The following is a 17,146-nucleotide window of genomic DNA, read 5'->3' as shown; positions in this document are numbered from 1 at the left end:
TTGCCTTGACCAGATGTGTCCAACCTTATATTTGAGAAGCTATTTTTTCTGCTTTGCTGATTAAACCTAATAGGCTTCTGCATGTGTACATGAAATCATTCGGCAGCTCATTGTGTTTATACAACGCACTGAGAGCAGCAGCCATGGGGTTTTCCCACACTCAGCTCTGAATGATCCTTACGGAACAATACAAGTGTGTCCTCTTTATCGGCGTTCACCTGTCCGTCATGTCCTCAGGGAGTTTCACTCGGCTAATCATCAGTTAGCCGGCCTTTTCAACCATAAAACGGTTTGACTTGCCTACAAACTCGCCTCAAAAAAAAAAAAAAAAAAAAAATCAAAGTTTATGTCAACTATATGTGAGTCCTTTTGAGTTGTGTGTATGTTGGATGGAAGAATATTATGAAACATTACATTTTATAATAATTTCTAGGTATAAAACTAGAAGCCAGATTAACAATGAAAATAATTGGCAACACTTTACAATATAAGGTTTCATTAGTTAACATTAGTGAACTACTTTAGATAACATGAACTAATGAACAATTCTTACACAGCATTTATTAATTGTATGTTAATTTCAACATTCACTAATACATTATTAAAAGCAAATGTTGTATTTGTTAACGTTAGTTAATGCACTGTGAATTAACATGAACAAACAATGAATGACTGTTTTTTATTAACTAACATTAACAAAGATTATATTAATACGGTAACAAATTAATTGCTCATTGTTAGTTAATTGTATAGGCATTTATATAAATAACCTGTATGGCTTAGTATTTGTATCTTTTGAATTCTGTGACCTTTTCCACCCTTTTCCTACACGCCTTAAATACTTTTAAATGCTAATTTGTCTCAGTGCAGGACATATGCATGTTATTTGTCTCCTACCGCCTACATGCAATCAATAGGTAAATCAGTGGTTTGGTTAACCTTTGACATTTATAATTACAGGTAGCACAGACACACTAATACCCTAACATTTGCCGACACGTGTACATTTGGATTCAGCCAAAAAAAAAAAAAAAAAGGTTTATGGATTTACAGTATGTTTTAGAAGCTTTTTAGTGGGTATGTGTTTTTTTTAACCTGCCCCAATTCAAATAAACATTTGTCAGTTTCAGCATACAAACCACAGAATGACATTAATGCAATCAAAATCATTTATTTTATAGAAACATTTGAGAGCATTACACAACTGATTTAAAAACAATCATCAAAAATGTGATCAAATGATACACTGTATCTTTAAAAATGTAATAAAGTTCTTTTTTTTGTGCATGTCCTCCAAAAGAGAGCATGACAAACGGTTCTAAAAACATTCAGTACATTTCTCTTCAAGAGAAAAATACAGTTACATCTACATGCACACAACGCATCCTCCGCCTGGTGCTTCCCGCGAGCTAATGTGCATCACAACCAATGCAATGCACAGCTTCAGATGATATTCTCGCCTTTACAAAGTCTGCAAAGTACTTTACGTGGGGAAAAAGTCCAGAGAGAACAAGCAAACAAGTGCTATTTTCCTCCGAGGTAGATGTGCTAACACGTAAGATCAGATCACATCAAGTGCTTGGCTTGTTGACCCCTTTACATTTGCAGGTCAGTCTGTGATGGACGTTCACTTCAGAACAATGGCGTCAGATCTTGATCTGGAGCGGGAGACAGTCGCAGGATCTCTCGAGAACACCTGGAGTAGCCGCCCGGGAAGATTAAGGCCTTTTTCGAGCTGAAGAAGGACACGGTCTTCTCCAAGATGTCGGATGCGGGAATACCGTGATGGAGGTGGTCTTCGAAAGAAGATTTCAGTTTCTCCACTTTGCTGAAGCATTTTCTCTCCAAGCTGTAGAGTTTGCACCTGAAATTCAAAAGAGCACATCTTTAGTGTCATTGTTTGTGAGTATATCAATGAGATCAAATTAATCAAGCAGTAAAATTACACTATTGCAAGTATTTCAAGTTCTTACCTGGCATAGTGAGCGTTGTCTTGAGGGGTGATGTCCATGTAGGCCGGCATGTTTGAGTTTGAGAGATTAAATATCTGAAGCTCTTTATCAGTCGCAAAACCAAATGCCACACAAGCCCCTCGATCTAGCCCACTTTTATACCAAAGCATATCTGCATCCAGCCAATCAGAGAGCAGGGAAAACTGGAACAATAGGCTTGCCATAATTTGCATTGGTCCAAGGTCTTTTAATTGAGCTCTTTAGTGGACAGGTGTTTTTTTTCTTTCTCTAGTGCCATCTGGAGGGTCAGCCGGGGGAGAACCATCGAGGGCATGAGGACTCGGGATTTTAATGTTCTCACACTCAGATTAGCAATGGAGATTTGTGGAAAATATTTACTGTATGTGTTCAGGCACACAGTAAATTTATAGTTGGGTGCGAAATGTTTTGACAAAAACAAGAATTTTCATTTTTAATCCATGCTTATGTAATAATATAGAAACAGTTTTATTTTTACGTAGATATTTAAAAAAATAAAAATAAAAGTACAGCTTCTGAAGGCATTTCACATGGAAAAATATACATCACTAAAACACATTCATAAACAATTATGTAGCAATGAGGATTTGTGGAAAATATTTACTCTATGCTGTATCGGAAACATGCAGTGGATTTAATGAGATTATCGTATCAAATATTTTGTCAAAGTATTCTATAAATCAATATTTAAAAAATACATATTTAAAATAAAATACATATTTAATACAAATAAAAATGCTATTTAAAAATAGTGCATTTGAATGTAGCTTCTCCAGACGCTTTTTATTTAAATGTATAAAATGCATTACTGAAATGCTCACAAAACATTTAGTGAGTAAATACTGTATATAATCAAAACAAAAATGTAATAGCGTCCATTAAGCTTCCCCCCAGAAGCCTAGTTAGTCGAGCCCTGTGGGAACAGACACACTTCTATTGTGTGAGGGGTTTAATGTGATGAATACAGAAGTGTGGGAAGCCGTGTGTCTCTGCGGCTCCCACCAGCTCCAGGAGCGTTGGGGCGTGTGATCGGGGTCCACATTATGCCATGAGCCAGCTGTGTGTGTGTGTGTGTGTGTGTGTGTGTGTGAAACACAAGCCTGAGAACAGGTACAACCACAGAATTCATAGAACACCTGCTTCACTAGAATATCTTGTTATACACTGACCTAAAATACTGCATATCATTACAGCATTTCATCTGATTCTGAACTGCAGCAGCATGCGCTGATTTTATTCACTAATTTGATTATGAACAATCAAACTGAAGTATATTGTGAGTATATTGTAAATATATACAAATTAATTATTTTAAAATATATATATGTGCATTGCACGTTTATGGTTGATAACACTGATGTGTTTTTGTTGTTGCTTTATTAGAGAAAATGAAATCTCTGCACGTGTGTGTTCATAAAGTGACATTAATGTGAACACCGGGTCAGGACTTTCCCAGATTCACGGCTTCGAGCCCCTGATAGAGGATCATTGAGCATGTGGCGGCCCACATCCCTCATTGTCTGTCTGAGCTCTTCCATTGGCTCCAAACTGTGAGAAACTCCAACAAGCTCAAGCCTCACACATTCATATGGAGATTTGTGAGTATAAATAGAGGATCTGCAGCCGGTGTGAATCAGACTCGCTCTGCACAGAGATCTACAGCACAGAGATCCAGACATGACACCTACAATCATCTGAAAGGAGCATCTCCCTGATCACATCACATGATCCTCCTTACAGCAACATTACATCAGCAGCTTTCACGACTCTTCTCAATCGCTGCTTATTCCAAGACACGTTCCTGATGCTTTTCTGTCTCGATCTGCAGCTGAGAAAGCCAATAGTGGAGAAGATGCGCAGAGATGGTCTCATCAGCAGCTCAAGTGTCTTCTGGCTCCAGAGTTCCTGATTCCCAGCTGGAGAAAGCAGAAATCCTGGAGATGACGCTCACAGTTTCAGTTCGCATGCCGTCAATCAAGGCTTCTCCAGGTGTGTCCGTGAGATCCAGAGATGAGATGAAGACACAGAGCCAGAGAAGACTGAAGCTCTTCCAGAAGCTGCAGACATCATGTGATCAGAACAGGAGGGAAAGTGTGGAGCCTCGGCTGAGCCGCTCAGACCAGAACACCTTCAGCAAAGAGATGAAGGTCAACAAGAGCGCCACCTGGAGGCCTTGGGAGATCTTACAGCGACCAGCAGCTCATACTGAACGTCTACACTAGACTCTTCTATCTTATCTTTTTGAGAAAGTGTTTATGCAATTTCTTTTTAAAAAAAAAAAAAAAGTATTATAAAGTATGTTATGATACAGTGACTCTGCTTCACTTTACTTTGCATTAGATGTAATGCCTTTGGATGCATAATGTGCAAGCTATTTATTCAGCTGTTTAAATGCTTCCAACTTTGTTTGATTTTAACATGAATCAGTTTAAAAATATTTCTGTTTATAGAAAGAATTATATTTCCCATCTATTTTGATGGGTTCTATTACTTATTTTAAGTAATCTCAATTTGTGCTTCACATTGAAGCTAGATTTAATTATTTTAAAACCTCATAATGAGTCATTTGAGTACAGTTATTTCTCATTTTTTGAGCGTGTTTGGACAAATCTTGTCAATTTATGTTGTAAACAGTTCCTTTTTGGAGCAAGTTTGCTTAATGAACCCATTCCTTTCATAAAGGCTTGTTTTGTGATGAAAACTTCATGAAGTTTTCAACGACTCACTTGTATTGTATCAATATACCTGTGTATTTGACATTGCATGTAGGCCTACAATATGCAAAACATCTGCTTTCTCATTTGAGATGTAATAAATTAAATTGCTCTTCAATCACTTTTTGCTTTTCATTGGGTTTGAAACTTATGAGCACAACATTTTAAATGCAAGGAATGTTTAATAAGTGATAACGGTTACAACGTGATCAAATAAGTTGATTAAATAACAAAAACAGCCTTTACAAAAGGCATCGATTGATAGGATTTTCTATGCTTGTCGAAAATTGTAGACAACTAGATTAAATCCAAAACAGCATGCAAATGTTGCATTAAAAAGCAGCAAATCTTAAAACTAAGTAAATATGCCTATAAACAAATGTTTTGTCAAAGCAGTCAACATCTGAAAAAACTCTAAATTAATTGTTGCATGATCGTTTTGGTGATTTGTGCAGCAATCCACTCTGCGTGGAGGCCATTAATTGCATCTTACTGATTGGTCCTTTGCAGCACGTACAATCGTTTGATCGCTTCTCTGTCAACGGGCTTCAGGTGTGCGTGGAGTGACACGTGACGAGAATCCGGAAACGTAGTTGGAATTGGCGCGTTGTTTTTAAAAAGTCAACGGTCATCTCCAGAATATCGGCTTTGACGAGTCTAACGAACTGCCGCTCGGACATCTGTGTATTTTCGTGAAATAACTTTCTCAGATGTACGATACTGGGGTTGATTCTGTCTCTCCGCATCTTTTCAACAAGGATCTTTCGAAATTGCGTAGACGTAAGAGGAAAAACGGTAAGTTTTACAGTAAATTTTGAAAGGTAGAGATTTGACGTGATTACTTTGTGGTTCTCATGACATAATATGCTCACACAACCTTGATTTTGACTGCCTGGTGTCATTATACAAAGATTTAAATAGCAAATTGTGTAAAATAATAATCTTCTCGTCATATATAGCCTACCCACGAAGTGCAGCGGTTTGCTGTATTCATACCATTATTAATAGACTACCTGAGGTAACGCGTGCTTTCCCACACTGCCAGCCAATCAGAGAGGAGCAGGAGCCGCGAGCTTTAAAATCCAATGGTGAGACGGTGGTTTTATAGCACGCGAGTTTCCTTCCTCTCCCGCTGTGGGAAAACACTGTCACGGGCCACTAAAAGTGTGCCTGATACTTGCTCAGAAGTCCAGTAGCCTAGTGTTGACAAGACCATCAACTCGGTGTGATTCAGACAGACACGCTTCAGACAGAGTCTTTGATCAGTGCTGAGGTGTTATTGCTCCAATTAAAACGGACTTTCCCAGCCTCAGGTCCCAGTTTATTACAGAGCGTCTCCAAAGAAATGCTGATTCGGATGTGATTTTAACAAATGTAATCTGCACGTGCGTGGGTTAAATTAAATGTTTCCCTTTCATTTTATCAGAGGTGAAAAAGTTTTGAGAAAAATGCCATAGTTTAATTTGACTTAAAGAGAATGTGATAGAAATCAGTGAAATATTCTGATTAAATATAAATATTCTGATATTATTATTAACGAATAATGACCTGGGGGATAATGTAAGAATAATTCTTGAGATAATATCAGAATATTACTTAATTTTTTTAGCAACATCTTAACTGCAGTAAAAAATAACATTTTACGATTATAAAGGCTATAAAATATTACAATTTTAAAGTAAAAGTATATTTTCCCAGCACTGGATTTTGTTAGTTAAAATAATGTTTGCATCAAGTTTAGATAAAAAAAAAATTTTAAGATGCAATTTAATCACATATTTAGAGCATGAAACTCTCAATTTAATTATTGAAAGAGTGATTGACCTATTGATTAATTGAAACCAGATAAGGTAAATTGTAAGTCCTGTGAGATTTGTACAGCGAATGTTTGATTTGATTTGTTGAGGACGCCTCACCCACTGGCCTCGGAGTGTGGGAAAGCTAATCCTGACTGGGACTCATGGCTTTGTAATGCTAATGAGCTCCTATAAATAGAGGAGCACAACCCTCATTCCCAACACAACCAACTTGCTCTCCTCAGAGAAACATCTCTCCATCTGAAAGAATGGCTCCAACTTACACGACTGACTACTCCAAACTTTCCAACAAGGAGAAACATAAAGTAAGTATTTTTGACCACTTAAAAATCAATTGTTTTTCTTTTATTCTGCCATGAATTTTAATCAAATGAAGCAAAGAACTAAGCAAATGTCTCTTTCCTCATCAGTTGAGAAAACCTGCAGTGGAAAAGATGCGCAGAGATCGCATCAACAGCTGCATCGAGCAGCTCAAATCCATGCTGGAGAAGGAGTTCCAGCAGCAGGACCCCAACACCAAACTGGAGAAAGCCGATATCCTGGAGATGACGGTGGTCTTCCTGAAACAGCAGCTGCAGAACAAGTCTTCAGCTCCACAGAAAGCCGGCTATTCCCAGTGTTGGAGCGAGACCATGAGCTTCCTATCGGTCAACTCCAAGGCGGACGCTGTACGTCAACATCTGAACCACTGCCAGGAAGCCCAGAGATCAGCTAAAGACCTCATTCACTCGTCTCCAGCTTCCCATCAGCCCACCAAGGTGAAGCAGGAGCCATGTGCCCACAGACCGCTCTGGAGACCCTGGTAGAGACTCCAAAGATCAAAGACTTTCACGTGAAAACTAGATGGTGGTTTTACCATCTCTTATGTTGTAGGAGATAACTCCTTTTCTATGTTCATTTTCTTTTGAAAGAATGTCTTTTTATGGCACTTCACTTTGAAGTTTGTGGAAGGAAATGGGTTTCACAATGTGAAAGTCTGATCTTCTACAGATGATTGATTGTATGATCGGAGGTTTATTATAACATGCCTCTATAGTTTTCCTAGTATAGGAAGTATAAAAAATCTTCACGATGAAGAGTCGAGGTTTAACTCCTGTGGAGTCGATGACAAAGTAATTATTTGCAATGTTTGATATGTTTTATCACTGCTTGTAAATGCAAATGTTATTGTTTCTTCTTATGAAGGATGTGATTTTTCACTTATTTCTAATATATGGTGACGTATGTTAATTGTGCTAACATACGGTCACATAAAATAAACACTATTTGAATATAAACAATCCTGCTTTCCTCTAATTGATTAATCAAAACAAATGCTTTACGCTGCATTGTCTGATTAACAGACTTGTGAAATTTAAACAATGTTTTTTTAACAAACCACTCGCGTTGGCTGTCAAGTGGTCTCGTTTTCAGCTAATGGGAGTCCATTTACACTTTTACCTGAATGACAAACTCTTTCAGAGTTGGAGTGTGGATCAATCTATCTGGGTATATTTTCCAAAAATGACCCTTACAATAACAATCCCTTACTTTGACTATTAAATGAGAGTAAAACCAAGCGTCAGGATTTTGCCAAGTCAGATAAATGTAGTCCTACCCCTAAACTTAACCCTACTCATAAGTTACCCCTAAAATCAGAGGGAAATAGATGAATGACACTGATGTAGAAGCACCTAATCCTGTTTGTAAGCCTAAACTTGACATAAACTGTAAACTTGTCTCTCAAATCTGATTGGGTGATTCATGTTGCACTTGTTGAAATCACGTTATAACTTTAGAAATATCTATATTTGATGATCAGGATGATATCAAATGCCTTAATGATGTCAACTTTAAAATCTGTCCTTTTTATAAGCATTTTTTTATTATTCTATGTAAATAATGTAGTGCCGTGTGTTAGTTGAGTGTGTACCAGGAGCATGATTATAGAGTTCAGTGTGTGAGAAAGAACGCAGGGGCTTAATGTTGGTGTTTGTACTCTGAAACCCTTGATAATAGGCACTGTGTGCTGTCAGCTCTGGTTTCATCAGACAGCTGGTGTGTGTGTGTGGGGTGTGGGGTGTGTGATCATGTGTGGGGCCGGCTTCTCCCAGGATTTCCCACACCCGCGGACTCTGGCTCCCGTTTCAGATCCGACATTAAGGAAGTGTGCCGTACTAAATCATCCATTAGGTATGGTGGTGTGAATCCTGACCCTTCCCTTCTATTGCCCCTAATTCAACGCTGAGCCCCCTGGGAAACAGCCATTCACTTGTTGTTTGAATCTACTTGTTGCAAACTTGAAGTGACGTATTGTTACAGGGCATGCAAGTTTTAAAGTTCTTTATACTTCAGAAACTTTATTTTCTACAAGGTGGAAATATGGCTTCGGAACAATTAACATACTAAAAAGAATATATAAATAAAAAACATTTTAAAAAAAATGATTTAAATGTAATATTCCAGCTAAAGTATTTAATTTAAATAAAATCCTTTAGGTGTAAATTAAATGCAAGTATAGTTTTTTTTTTTTTATATATAAAATGTTATACAAATAAATAGTTTCAAATACTATTGTAATGAATGTTATTTACTTTCTACGTCATTTGATATTTTTTACACTTATGCAATTATGCTTTAGTATGCATGCAATTACATGCAATTTTATACTTTAGTTAAACAAAGCGAAGTTCAGAACAGAATTATTTGCTGAGATTTGAGGATTCGGCTGGAAGTATTTAAAGTGCTGACACACTTTTCTCACCGCATACACTGAAGGTGAGACGCACTTTATGCGACTGTAGGGCGAATACAGTAGACGTCAGGATGGCCATGTGCCTCCGTTGAGTTTACAGGAGCGGGAATCCTTTGGTTTCTGAGGGTGTCAGGCGGTGTAATCAGGAGACGGCACACCTCTAGTGAACACACACACACACATAGTGTCTGATAGATCCCCTTTCAGGATCGCCCTCCTCCTCCTCCTCTTGTCCTCTTCAGGTCCAAGCTGCTGATGTTATCAAGTGTTTCAGACAGCCTTGTGATTGGCCCATGAGTGTGGGAAAGCATCAGACGCTTCAGACCCATGAGGACAAAGGATTGTAAATGGAGCACGTCTGTGTGTCATCAGTCCGAACTCCAGCATATAGTGTTTATAGGTGATAAAATCATGTTAGGAGAAAAGAAACCTGCGGTGGGCTGCCCTACAATATTTTAATGCCACAAAAATGTTACATTAAAACAATATGTTGAATAAAGAAATGCATCAGTCTTGCATAATTAAAAAAGTTTCACTCTTTTAAACTCAACATGTGTTTCTGAGGTTGGAGGTCAGCAACTCAAAATATTGTTTCCGAATATGAAACCAATTTGTACTCAATTATTTAATATTTAATCTTACCATACCTCAATGCAACTATGCAAATGCATTTTTATATATATATATATTTAGAATTTTCATTTTTCATTTTTCATTTTAATTGTAGTTAAAGTTTAAGTATTTTTTTGTCTTTGTCAATGTTTTTTTTACTTATTTTAGTATATCAAGTTAAACTTAACTGAAAATAAGAGATGGGTTAGCTAAAATAAAATGTTAATAAGTTTATATTTATATATAAAAAAGTTAATATTTTATTTTAGTTAACATTATTCCTTATTTCACGAAACAAATGTGTTTTTATAGTTTTAGTGAACTAACCCTGAATAATGATATGCAATGATTTGCATATTAAACATGTTCAGGTATTTGCAAACTTACCTACAGATATTGAAGTGATAAAAACCATTCAGATGTGAGACTATAATTCTCATTCTACATGATTATTTAGCTGTGAATTACTATAAATATATCTAATGCGTTCAAATATTTCTATTACAATTCACTCTGAACAGAACTGTACACTGTTTTTAGCACAATACGGTGAATGTTTATGTGGGAACTTCATTGCCATTTATTTAGGACAATATATACACACATGAATGAATTCAAAGGATTTGTAGTAATTAACTGCTTTTATTAAATGCAATGTTAGACACACAGTGTCTACAATGTTTCAATGCACCGGAGTGCCATCACAAGAACAAATATTGTTTTTCTGTAGCCTTCACACAAGGCTGTATCAAATGTCCATCAGGACTTTACAAAGAGCTCAGATTCTGAGCAACATCACTGTTTGCAAGCCAAACAACACTAGAAATGGGGAAAGAAAGCCTTTAGACAGACTCAAGGTAAATGCCATGCTAATAATAGCAATACTTTGCAAAGAAAATCTTATTAAGAATAAAACAATCGAAACTTTCAATATGAAGCGATTGAACGTATATGTTTGCAATGAACATAGAAATATGGAAATGTTTATCTCCTACAACATAAGAGATGGTAAAACCACCATCTAGTTTTCACGTGAAAATCTTTGATCTTTGGAGTCTCTACCAGGGTCTCCAGAGCGGTCTGTGGGCACATGGCTCCTGCTTCACCTTGGTGGGCTGATGGGAAGCTGGAGACGAGTGAATGAGGTCTTTAGCTGATCTCTGGGCTTCCTGGCAGTGGTTCAGATGTTGACGTACAGCGTCCGCCTTGGAGTTGACCGATAGGAAGCTCATGGTCTCCCTCCAACACTGGGAATAGCCGTCAAAGTGGGCTTTCTGTGGAGCTGAAGACTTGCTCTGCAGCTGCTGTTTCAGGAAGACCACCGTCATCTCCAGGATATCGGCTTTCTCCAGTTTGGTGTTGGGGTCCTGCTGCTGGAACTCCTTCTCCAGCATGGATTTGAGCTGCTCGATGCAGCTGTTGATGCGATCTCTGCGCATCTTTTCCACTGCAGGTTTTCTCAACTGATGAGGAAAGAGACATTTGCTTAGTTCTTTGCTTCATTTGATTAAAAGTCATGGCAGAATAAAAGAAAAACAACTGATTTTTTTTAAGTGGTCAGAAATACTTACTTTATGTTTCTCCTTGTTGGAAAGTTTGGAGTAGTCAGTCGTGTAAGTTGGAGCCATTCTTTCAGATGGAGAGATGTTTCTCTGAGGAGAGCAAGTTGGTTGTGTTGGGAATGAGGGTCGTGCTCCTCTATTTATAGGAGCTCATTAGCATTACAAAGCCATGAGTCCCAGTCAGGATTAGCTTTCCCACACTCTGAGGCCAGTGGGTGAGGCGTCCTCAACAATAGAAGAGGCATCAATTATTTCATGGTTAACTGGCCTCAGGGCTCCCACAGAGGGAATAGTCTTCCACACACCGAACACAACACAGGCAGGTTGCTGTACTTTTATTACCTGGGAACATCGCTGCTCACTGATAAGGCTTTGCAGATGGGGACTGTAGACACATGATAATTTCCCAAGGGATGCTAAGGGACATATAGATAAGACGTCGCACACCTTATCGGGCAAAGACAGATCCTGGCTGAATGAAAAATGATCTTTTTGCACAAATGATGTAGATTAGATGCGATAACAAAATTACATTACCAATTATAATACCATTGCAGTTTTTCTACTTCAAAAATCTAAATACATGCACGTTTATATACATATGCACAAATATTATTTGTGACGGCTCCAACGAACTTCTTCAGTCTGCACACACTGACCGGAATGCATTCACTGTGAATGTCAATTAAGCGCAATTATCCCGTGCTCTCAAGGATGGCACACTTCTGTTGTTCCAGGCCCCCCCCTCCCGCCCTGAGAGAATTTTTGGGTAATAAATGGACAGATAGTGTGGGAAACCCAGGCCGGCTCCTGCTCACACGTTCTGGAGTCAATAGCTGGAGCCCCTCCTCTGTCCCTCCACAAACACCCTTTGAACTGCTGTTCAGATCAGAGGCTGCGGGACGCGTGTGTGTTCTCACCGGCCTCGGCTCACATCACCTGCTCGTACTCGCCCTCGTCACGCCAGCCCTCCTGCACACGTCCCGTCATCGCATGAGCGTTCTGCACATCTGCAGCAGAGGTGCGACCCTGACAGAGACGGTCTGAATGTGGAATCTCTTAAAAAAAATTATAAAAAATGGAACATTATCATAATAAAACACATGATTTTGATATTAATCTTTATTTTTTGCATTGTAAAACAATAATGATAATAAAAACTATATATATATATATATATATATATATATATATATATATATAAGGGCTGTCAAATTAATCACATCTAACATAAAAGTTTGTTTATATATATGTGTGTGTGTATATATATATATATATATATATATATATATATATATATATATATATATATATATGTGTGTGTGTATATATATATATATATATATATATATATATATATATATATATATACAGTACCAGTCAAAAGTTTGGAAACATTACTATTTTTAATGTTTTTGAAAGAAGTCTCTTATGCTCATCAAGCCTGCAGTAAAAAACAAAAAAAAAAAAAAAAACAGTAATATTATGAAATATTATTACAATTTAAAATAATGGTTCTCTTTTTTAATATATTTTAAAATGTAATTTATTTTTGTGATGCAAAGCTGAATTACTCAGTTATTATCAATGATGGAAACAGTTGTGCTGTTTAATATATTTTTTTGGAATACTTTTTTCAGGATTCATTGATGAGTAAAACGTTAACAGCATTTATTCATAAAAACAGCATTTATTCAAAATAAAAACATTTCTAACAATATAAATCGTTACCATCACCTTTTATCAATTTAACGCATCCTTGTTGAATTAAAGTACTAATTTCTTTAAAAAAAAAAAGTTATTTTTCCCAAACTTTTGAACGGTAGTGTATATTGTTAAAAAAAGATTTCTATTCTAAATAAATACAGTTCTTTTTTACTTTTTATTCATCAAATAATCCTGAAAAAAATATCTCAGGTTATAAAAAAAAATATTAAGCAGCACAACTGTTTCCAACATTGATCATAAATCATCATATTAGAATGATTTCTGAAGGATCATAAGACACCAAAGACTGGAGTACTTGCTGATGAAAATTCAGCTTTGCATCACAAAAATAAATTACATTTTAAAGTATATTAAAAAAGAGAACCATTATTTTAAATTGTAATAATATTTCATAATATTACTGTTTTTTTGTTGTTGTTGTTTTTTTTAACTGCAGGCTTGATGAGCATAAGAGACTTCTTTCAAAAACATTAAAAATAGTAATGTTGCCAAACTTTTGACTGGTACTGTATATATACATATAATAGATATATTATATGTGTGTGTGTGTGTGTGTGTGTGTGTATATACATATATATAAATACATATATATACACACACACACACACATATACTTTTATGTTATGTGATTAATTGTGATTAAATCGATTTGACAGCACTAAATTATATACATATATGGATAAAGTAGCAAACTGCAATGATACAAATTAATACAAATATGAAATAAGAGAAGAGAGCTGTTTGGAAAAATCTTTATTTTTATAATTATTGTGAAGCAAAGGAATAATAAATAAAATTTTATAATAATTATTTTAATTTAATTAAATGAATAAAATACAATGATAAATGTAATAAAAATAAAAATAAAATGCTATAAAAAAAATCCTAAATGTCTGCTCTACTTTTGTAAATAATACTAAAATAAATCGCTCTTACACACCACAGAGGTACTGCTGAATTTATAGTATCTTCAATGTCATATTTTGAATTGAACTTTTTATTGGTTACACTTTATTTTAAGGTGTATTTGTTACATTTAAGCACTGAGTTAAGCACTTGTAGGTTTAGGATTAGGGTTTGGTTTAGGCTTAGTTGCATGTAGTTATGAATAATTAATAGTTATCACTAACTTCATGTAACATGACACTGTAAAATAAAGTGTTACCTTTTTATTTTATTTCACTCATTTTGGACCAATACAAAAATATTTTCTCTACACTCAAATTATCAACAATATCAATAGACACCATATGCCAGATGTGTTTTTTTTTGGAGGGAAACTTTCTGTTTTCTTCAGCTTCTTAGACTCACATTTCTCTACAGTGACTCATCCTGACAGATGACACTGATAGTTTAAAGAATGACTAGCCTTCATTCCACCATAGACCCTCTCATCATTCAGAGGAATAAAGGCCCTGGTGCCATAATAAGACTCCTCTCTCTGTCACACACAAACAGTCGTTGTGTCCAGCTGCAGGGCCGATGCAGGTCTCTCAGTGAGGAATGTGTGAGAGCTGTGGTGTGTGTCTGCTTCCCACACTTCAGTCCCATTGAGCGAGCCGCCCCACCCTGCTGCCACTGATCCAGCGTGCCTCATTATTCCCTCTCTCAATAGACCATCTGGTCCTCTGCTCGCACACACAAAGCCTCTCGCTCTCCCACACACACCTCAAAGCTGCAGGTATACGCGCTCCTGAGGAGAGATTGATCTGCGCACAATCCCACGACCACAAACAAACATGGAAGCGTGTGTGCACAACACGTTTCTGCATGTCGCAGCATATTTATACATGTAAATGGACATTCACTGTAAACCTCTCATACGCAACAGGTTGCAATTCATATGCTGAAAAACTACAGATGTTTTCGAGATGGATAGATAGGAAGATAGATAGGAAGATAGATAGATAGATAGATAGATAGATAGATAGATAGATAGATAGATAGATAGATAGATAGATAGATAGATAGATAGATAGATAGATAGATAGATAGATAGATAGATTATATTTTATTTCTACATCCAAATAGACATTCACTGTAAACCTCTCAAGCACAATAGGTTGCAATGCAAAAAAAAAAAAAAAAAATTTAGATTTAGATTCAATCATTCAGTTTATTCAAAGCCGTTCAAATTATTTATTTTTTTATTTTAATTTTACATATACATTACATTTTTATTATATATTTTTTTTAATAATAATAAAAAATATCCAAATCATTAAATATATATATATTTTTTAATTTTATCAATTTTTTTACATTTATATTTAAAATAAATAAATAATTTGAACAGTGTCTTACTATGCCAAAGGAGAATTCACAATTCAACAACTGTTTTCTGGTTAAAAAAATTTTTTTCCTTTTTTTCACCTCTTTTTTTTGTTGTTGTTGTTTTGTTTTAATGGCCACAAACACCCTGGCAAGACTTCAGGGGTTTCAATGGGGCAGAAGGTATTGGACAATGTCACAGTTTCCCGCTCTAACTGCATCTTTTCATGCGTTTGTGCTGTGAATGCCAGAGCATGTGATGCTGGAATGTCTCTCACATCATGACCCGAATTCCTCTCCGGCGAGGGGAGGTCAGGGGCTTCCCAGGTCCCCGTTTTCATGAAGAGAGGGACACTTCACACTGGGCACACAGCGCTGAGCATCTGCTTCCCTCACTGTGTGTGAGTGTGTGTGTGTGTGTGTGTGTGTGTGTGTGTGTGTGTGTGAGAATGAGAAGAGTGCTGGACAAGGGGGCGCCCACATTCAAAGACCCTTTTGCAGAGTGGGATGGAATGTATTGTGGCTTTACCAGTCATTTTTGGCGGGAGATGGGAAGTGGTGTGGGAACGGAATTTGGGGTTAACTAAACCACAGCACCTCCTGATAGACACAGAGAACAAGAGATGCACTTGTTCACAGATCAGAATAAAGAATATTGTGCATTTCTTAAGTTTGCATTGCAATTTAAATGGAAATGGAACCAAATTAAAATTTTGCAATTTTTCTTACATAAGTAAAACATAAGAACCTGCTGATTCATAACATGCCTGTTCATTGATGAATGAATCGCTATCCGTGTGCAGTATGTCAACAGATTGCATCTCCAGCTAATTGGTTTAAAACAACATTCTAGTTACCCGAAGCAATTTACAACTGCACAAGTGAGCCAAGTGAACTGAGCATGAACCTTGCATGTGAAAAGCTGGACAAAACGGCTGTCAGCGCTGGGCTTCGCTGACCACACTTTCCCGCGCACAGGAGCCAGCTGTGCTTTTGAGCTCTTCAAAGTCTAATCCTGGAGCCCGTGTTGTCCCAACTTTCCCACAGCAGCTCTTCAATGGGGCCCAATAGAAGTGTGCCGCACTCCCCCCCGCATTAGTAATGCTCTCTCAATGAGGCGACCAGCCCTCCTGCGGATATATTGAGCAATGATTAACAGAATAATTCATCCTAAAGGGGCACACTTAACTGTCCCAAAACACTTCTTGATCTTAAATAAGGTGATGCCATAAAATAAATAATATAAATATATGCATAGCTGACATTAAAGGGATAGTTCATCCAAAAAAGGACATTTTCAAGTTGCCATTGACGTCCTTTTTTTTTGCCATTTTGTCCTTTTTTTCCCATACTATGGAAGTAACCGTTAACTGTCTGATTACCAATATTCTTTAAAATATCTTCTTTTGTGTTCAACAGAAGAAAGAAATTCATACTGGTTTGGAACAACATGAAGATGAATAAATGATGACAGAACTGTCATTTTTGGGGGAACTGTCCCTTTAAGGCACTCACAATATGTACATTGTCAACACAGCATAAAACATATGATATACAACACACTAAAACAAATATATACTGTATATATATATAACATGTGGTCATTGTTAACCTGTACAATTATTTGAAATCTGAAAAATAAAACAATAAATGTTTAGGCAGCTTTAATATACTTATATGTAAAATGACATTCCAACACATAGCCTAAAATTAAAAC

The 17,146-nt window shown here is 36.6% G+C and overlaps 3 protein-coding genes and 1 pseudogene across 4 annotated transcripts; 2 read left to right on the top strand and 2 right to left on the bottom strand.

Annotated features, from left to right (window-relative positions):
* Positions 1–1,156: 1,156 nt before the first annotated feature.
* Positions 1,157–2,077, bottom strand: LOC311282137 (uncharacterized protein). The gene is made up of 2 exons (XM_084395741.1): positions 1,974–2,077; positions 1,157–1,864 (listed from the first exon to the last, which is right to left on the bottom strand). The coding sequence occupies exons 1-2, from the start codon at positions 2,021–2,023 to the stop codon at positions 1,633–1,635; spliced, it is 282 nt and encodes a 93-aa protein (XP_084251867.1). The 5' UTR covers positions 2,024–2,077; the 3' UTR covers positions 1,157–1,632.
* A 1,408-nt stretch (positions 2,078–3,485) lies between these two features.
* On the top strand, positions 3,486–4,213 carry LOC311282211 (annotated as a pseudogene). Its single transcript has 2 exons — positions 3,486–3,710; positions 3,820–4,213. The product of its transcript is annotated as an uncharacterized misc_RNA (transcript).
* A 1,046-nt stretch (positions 4,214–5,259) lies between these two features.
* Positions 5,260–7,796, top strand: LOC311282133 (transcription factor HES-5-like). Its single transcript, XM_084395738.1, has 3 exons — positions 5,260–5,500; positions 6,747–6,827; positions 6,933–7,796. Exons 2-3 carry the CDS (start codon positions 6,771–6,773, stop codon positions 7,326–7,328), a joined length of 453 nt encoding a protein of 150 aa, XP_084251864.1. The 5' UTR covers positions 5,260–5,500; positions 6,747–6,770; the 3' UTR covers positions 7,329–7,796.
* A 2,697-nt stretch (positions 7,797–10,493) lies between these two features.
* her15.1 (hairy and enhancer of split-related 15, tandem duplicate 1) lies at positions 10,494–11,538 on the bottom strand. Its single transcript, XM_084395737.1, has 2 exons — positions 11,440–11,538; positions 10,494–11,331 (listed from the first exon to the last, which is right to left on the bottom strand). Exons 1-2 carry the CDS (start codon positions 11,494–11,496, stop codon positions 10,927–10,929), a joined length of 462 nt encoding a protein of 153 aa, XP_084251863.1. The 5' UTR covers positions 11,497–11,538; the 3' UTR covers positions 10,494–10,926.
* Positions 11,539–17,146: the final 5,608 nt, after the last annotated feature.

This window comes from Rutilus rutilus (assembly GCF_951802725.1).
Source record: "Rutilus rutilus genome assembly, chromosome: 22".
NCBI classification, from domain to species: domain Eukaryota; kingdom Metazoa; phylum Chordata; class Actinopteri; order Cypriniformes; family Leuciscidae; genus Rutilus; species Rutilus rutilus.
This window is presented reverse-complemented; position numbering and strand designations above follow the sequence as displayed.